At 39.8% G+C, this 6,000-nt stretch overlaps 1 protein-coding gene and 1 non-coding gene across 2 annotated transcripts in view; both read left to right on the plus strand.

Moving 5' to 3' along the window:
* The window catches only part of LOC143981913 (uncharacterized), a 29,198-nt gene extending 23,403 nt beyond the window's left edge, over positions 1 to 5,795 (plus strand). The window contains exons 5-6 of the mRNA XM_077480162.1: positions 2,532 to 2,660; positions 5,397 to 5,795. Of these exons, the coding sequence (XP_077336288.1) occupies positions 2,532 to 2,660; positions 5,397 to 5,453 (186 nt within the window). The 3' untranslated portion in view covers positions 5,454 to 5,795. The remainder of the gene's footprint in view (positions 1 to 2,531; positions 2,661 to 5,396) is intronic.
* LOC143986249 (U6 spliceosomal RNA) lies at positions 3,376 to 3,482 on the plus strand. Its single transcript, XR_013276462.1, has one exon. It is a non-coding gene; the product is annotated as a U6 spliceosomal RNA (small nuclear RNA).
* Positions 5,796 to 6,000: the final 205 nt, after the last annotated feature.

A 6,000-nucleotide genomic window follows, 5' to 3' on the forward strand; every position in this document is an offset into this window, starting at 1 on the left:
TTTTGTGGACATTGGGGTAGACAAGTCAAAACCAATTCCTATTTTTGAAGACAACCAGGGTTGTATAAAGCTTACGCAATCAGAAAGCATCAATCCTAGGACCAAACACATCAATGTCAAGTATCACCTACTGAGGGACAATCAAAAAGCAAGGTGTTATTGACATCCAATACTGCCCATCAGAAGAGATGACTGCTGATGCACTCACCAAGCCTTTTTTGAAGGAATGTCATAGTTATTTCCAGAAGAAGCTGAATATAATTTGACAAAGCTCATGCTGTTGAAAAGGGGTGTTGGAAAAGAACAACAGCATGTAATGTAAAGTTGTTATAAACTGACAATACTGTATGCTTATACCTATCTATGCAGCAGGTGGCGTAGTATTATAGTGTTCATGTTATAGTTCATGTTTTCTATGATATAACAGGGTGTATTGTCTATCTCAGTGCATGTACTTTCTCCATGCTGTATGGCTGTGTGTTGAGTTATTTTGAGGGGACAGCAAATTTACACTGTTATACAAGCTGTACACTCGCTACTTTACATTGTAGCAAAGTGTCATTTCTTCATTGTTGACACATGAAAAGATATAAATAAAATATTTACAAAATGTGAGAGGTGTACTCACTTTTGTGAGTGTAGAATATAAGATTATTCTCTCAATATTGTGTAAACTTATATTGATGAGAAAAGTTCCAAAGAACTTTCCAGTTCTTATGTAAAAATTGATTTAATAATAAAATAGCAAAATATTACAAGAACAATATTAAAAAGTAGAATGTAAAAATAAGATCAATAATGTAGTTATATTCTTCAGATGAAGATTGTTTATATAATCAGATGTGTGTCTGTGTGAGAGAAGCAAAAGGCAGCTTCCCTCATGTCGTTGTATATCATATATCTTATACAATATAACTTTATTCATCATCTAAATCAAATAATGTTACATAAATCAATATATGTATATATTCATTGAAAAGCCCTTGTTCTTATTAATATCCTAATCAAGAAATATTACATTATAAAGAACTTATATTCTTATACATATTCAAACCGCTATGCATCTTTAACCACTTATGCCCCAGACCATTTTGCTGGTCAAAGACCAGAGCACTTTTTGTGATTCGGCACTGCGTCGCTTTAACTGACAATTGTGCGGTCGTGCGACGTGGCTCCAAAAACAAAGTTGACGTCCTTTTTTTCCAACAAGTAGAGCTTTCTTTTGGTGGTATTTGATCACCTCTGCGGTTTTTATTTTTTGCACTATAAACAAAAATAGAGTGACAATTTGAAAAAAAAACATTCTTTTTTACTTTAGCTATAATAAATATCCCCAAAAAATATATAAAAAAAACATTTTTTTTCCTCAGTTTAGGCTGATACATATTCTACCTATTTTTGGTAAAAAAAAAAAAAAATCGCAATAAGAGTTTATTGATTGGATTGCGCAAAAGTTATAGCGTCTACAAAATAGGGGTTCGTTTTATGGCATTTTTATTAATAATTTATTTTATTTTACTAGTAATGGTGGCGATCTGCAATTTTTATCGTAACTGCGACATTATGGCGGATACATCAGACAATTTTGATACATTTTTGGGACCAGTGTCATTTTTACAGGCATCAATGCTATAGAATTGCACTGATTACTGTAAAAATTACACTGGCAGTGAAGGGGTTAACCACTAGGGGGGTAGGAGGGGTTACGTGTGTCCTGGGGAGTGATTATAACTGTTAGGGGGCGTGGCTACAAATGACACTTCACTGATCATAGCTCCCGATCACAGGGAGCTATGATCAGTGACAGTGTCACTAGGCTGAACGGGGAGATGCTTGTTTACATTACCCTTTCCCCGTTCTTCAGCTCAGTGAGACGGTCGCGGATATCCCCGTGGCGATCGAGTCCATGGGACCCGCGATCCTACTCACAGAGCTCCCAGCAGGGTTGCGCTTGCCGCCGCGCACGTGACCACACTTTGGCAAATTCAAAGGGACGTACCTGTACGTCCTTTTGCCCAGCCGTGGCATTCTGCTGACGTATATATACATGCGGTGGTCGGCAAGTGGTTAACAAATGTGATACCTTATCCCATTTGCGATAGGGAGAAGGAAAGGCTAATTACTACCATATGTAAGCTCTCCAAAGAAATGCTTAGGCTAATGAACCCTTTATATATCTATGCACACAGACTGTAAAATCTATTTGTTACTTTTCCAAATCTAGAAGAGATAAATCTATATATACTCAATTATACTAATAAAGATCCAATCCATTCATGCATATGTTAGTAATGCTAATTGGTAAATATTAGATGTTAAAGTAGATTAAGGAAGGCTTCTAACAGTAAGATAGTGTGTGTGTGTATATATATATATATATATATATATATATATATATATATTTATTTATTATACACACATACACACATATACACACACACATATATATGCATATAAACACACACAGTATATTTAAACAACATTGTCAATGTGCTTCTTTCCTCATTTGTGTATCTTTGTTCATGTCATAGACTACTGATAGCAATGCATTTGCTGTGCCTGCTACCTCTGGAGCCAAGCCGAAAGTGAAACCTGCATCAAGAAAATCTCAGTCTACTACAGTTACTACAGTCACAGTGTCAGTCACCTCAGTCTCACAAGTAAGTTTGTGGCCAAAACTGATGAAGTCCCTGGTCTCTATGGCAATATCTTAATTACTACAACCAAGAGCTATTCAGAGCAACAAAATAAGCAATTAATAAGCTGCTAATGCTATCCTGCACATCATGCAACTGTGCTAAAATCAGGATTTAACTCTAATGTACCTTCATCGGAGTTCATTCTTATGCCTAGCAAAGTTTACAGAACACTTCCCAGGTTTACTGGGAGTGTTGTTCCTGAAGCCTGTGCTATGAAACTACGTATCGTTGTGCTTCCTGTATCACCAACTACCTCCAGGCTTCCAAGGCCTATACTATGAACAGCTTGATAGCTCTGAGAAAACTTCTTAAGAGGCTACACTCATTACAGTGTGATTGTACTGTATAATATTTGTATCTTCTTTAGGCTCAGTTCACACCTGAGCAGGTTGAAGCACTTTTCTAAAAGAACTTTTGGGATTCTTATTGTATCCTATGGTGCCCATTCACACCCAAATGTCATGTTGCTTGAAGCTTGTTGTTCAAAGCTCGAATAAGTCCATGAACTTCTTTGCATCAGAGTTACGCGTTCTTGGTCCCTACAGAATTCAAAGGGAGCACCTGAAAAATTCCTTGAAAAACAAGAATAACACATGTTCTTCATGTGATTTATTGCCTTTCCTTTTAGTAACTAGCTTTCCATTTGTTAAACCAAATATGATCAAGCCTGAAAAAGGTCCTCACTTCGGCAGGACATATACTAAAATTAAAATGATACAGAGAAGATTAACATGGCCCCTACACAAGCCTGAAAAACATGTATAAAAACACCCCAAAACACTTGAAGAAGCTTGAGCTTAATTGCAAACTTAGCCTAAGGCCCCTTTCATACTGACGATCCGTTCAGGCCCGCCTGTCAGTTTTTCAGGCGGACCTGAATGGATGCTCCATAGAGCTCTATGGAGCGTCGGATGTCAGCGGTGACATGTCCGCTGACATCCGACCCGCTCCGATCTGAAAAAGTGTGACGGAGGAAAAAGCTATTTTTCCATCCGTCTGCGGATCGGATCGGGTGACGACGGACACTGCAGTCCGTCGTCATCCGATCTCCCATAGGGGAGAGCGGCGCTGTGGCAGGTCTGTCCTTGCGCAGTGTGCAGAGATGGACCTGTCATCTCCCTGCTCAGCGGGGATCGACGGAGTGATCCCCGCTGAGCAAACGGATATCCACGGGGCGGATCAGCACTGATCCGCCCCGTGTGAAAGGACCCTAAAGCAGCCCATGGACTGTGCAATATTATGGGTGGGAAAGAAAATTGCTCAATTCACAGTCAGTCCTACAGCACTATTGTGTTCTGCCTGTGGGTTTTTGAAATAAATATGTTTTGTGTTTAAGCCCTTCATTAACCATAATAGTTCTTATTGACTCATTCTACCCCTAGTTTGCAGAATTCGCAATTTTTTTTTATGTGCCTGTTTAACCACTTACGGACCACCCGCCGTCGTTTTAAGTCATGACTTTGAAGAGGAATATTATTGTTATGGCAGCAGCTAGCTGCCATAACCCCAGTATTCTCTTCTTCAGTGGACTGTCCGCTTCAAGATAAAAGTGGTCTCTGTGGCAGATTCACCGTGAGATCACTTTTATCGGCGGCGGGAGAGGGGCATCCCCCTCCCATCGCTCTCCGGTGCCCTCCACCGCTTACCGGAGCCGTTGGCAGCGGCGGAGGCGATCGTGTCCTGTCCCTAGCTTGGCATGAGGACTTGCCAGAGGAAGATGGCCCCCACCCGTCTCCATACCACTGCAGGGCAAAGGCGACATCAAAACGTCACTTCTGCCCATAGCTCTTAAAAGGGATTTTTATTGCATTGTAGAGTAAATATGAGATCTATGGTCTTTTTGACCCCAGATCTTATAGTTAAGAGGTCCTGTCATGCTTTTTTTCTATTACAAGGGATGTTTACATTCCTTGTAATAGGAATAAAAGTGACACAATTTTTTTTAAAAGAACAGCATAAAATAATAAAAATAAGAAAACAACATTTTTTTTTTAAACAAGCCCCGTCCCACCGAGTACAGAATCGTACACATACATGAGTAGCGCCCGCATATGAAACCAGTGTTGAAACCACACATGTGATGTATCACCATAATCTAGCCCTAGACCTCCTCTGTAAGTCTAAACATGCAACCTGTAGAATTTGTTAAACGTCGCCTATAGAGATTTTTAAGGGTAAAAAATTTTCGCAATTCCATGAGCGGTCGTAATTTTGAAGCATGACATGTTGGGTAGCAATTTTTACTCGGCGTAACATTATCTTTCACAATGTAAAAAAATTGGGATAACTTTACTGTTTACTAAGTGTATTTTTTCCAAAAAAAGTGCTCAAATACGGTATGACAGAAAGTATTGCAACGACTGCCATTTTATTCTCTAGGGTGTTAGAAAAAAAATATATAATGTTTGGGGGTTCTAAGTAATTTTAGGCTTGGTATTTAAGTGGTTAATGCCTGTTCACATCTACAGTATGTGCTGCAATTGCAACAGTATATTTATTTAAAAGTTCCCTTTTTTAAAATATCTCCACTGAAATCGCATGGTGCTTTTTCACTACTGCCATTAACTTAAAAACTGTGTATTTTCTTTACAACACCGCTTTTTTTGGTGGCTACATGCACAGATGTGAACCTGGCCTTAACAAGAACAAAATTAAACCTTAGAATGAAAGTAATTTTTTTTTTTTTCTATTTTCCAGCAAAACAGCAATGACGTTTCCCGGGCTACTAAAGGGTCCTGGAAAAAAAAACAATGAAGGAAGCCGTTATGTCTGCAGTCATTCAGGTTGTGAAGAATAAAATATAACTTTCTTAAACTTGGGCACCTAGTCTGTAACCCTAAGAACAATGATAATGTAATTTATTGCCATTCTTTTTACCTACCATATTTATCGGCGTATAACACGCACTTTTTTCCCCTTAAAAGCAGGGGAAAATCGTGAGTGCGCGTTATACGCCGATCCCCCGAAATTCTGAGCCTCTGGGCGGCTTTCAGCCGCCTTCGGCTCTTCAAGGCGACTTTCGGCCATCTTCGGCCGTTCTCTGCAACTTTCGGCCACCTTCGGCCATTCTCGGAAGCTTTCGGCCGCCTTCGGCTCTTCTCGGCGGCCGAAAGCTGCCGAGAATGGCCGAAAGCTGGCGAGAAGAGCCAAAGGTGCCAGAGGCCCACCGAGAACTACCGCACGCCACCGAGATACACATCCGGCTCTGTATCTCGGCGGCGGCATTTAAAAAAAATAAAAAAACAAATAGCAAAATAAATAGACAAGGCTGCAATGGGGGACAAGACTGCATAAGGCTGCA

Source organism: Lithobates pipiens, unplaced genomic scaffold (genome assembly GCF_037356315.1).
Source record: "Lithobates pipiens isolate NorthernLeopardFrog02 unplaced genomic scaffold, aLitPip1_a1.2 Scaffold_16, whole genome shotgun sequence".
Classification (NCBI taxonomy): Eukaryota; Metazoa; Chordata; class Amphibia; order Anura; family Ranidae; genus Lithobates; species Lithobates pipiens.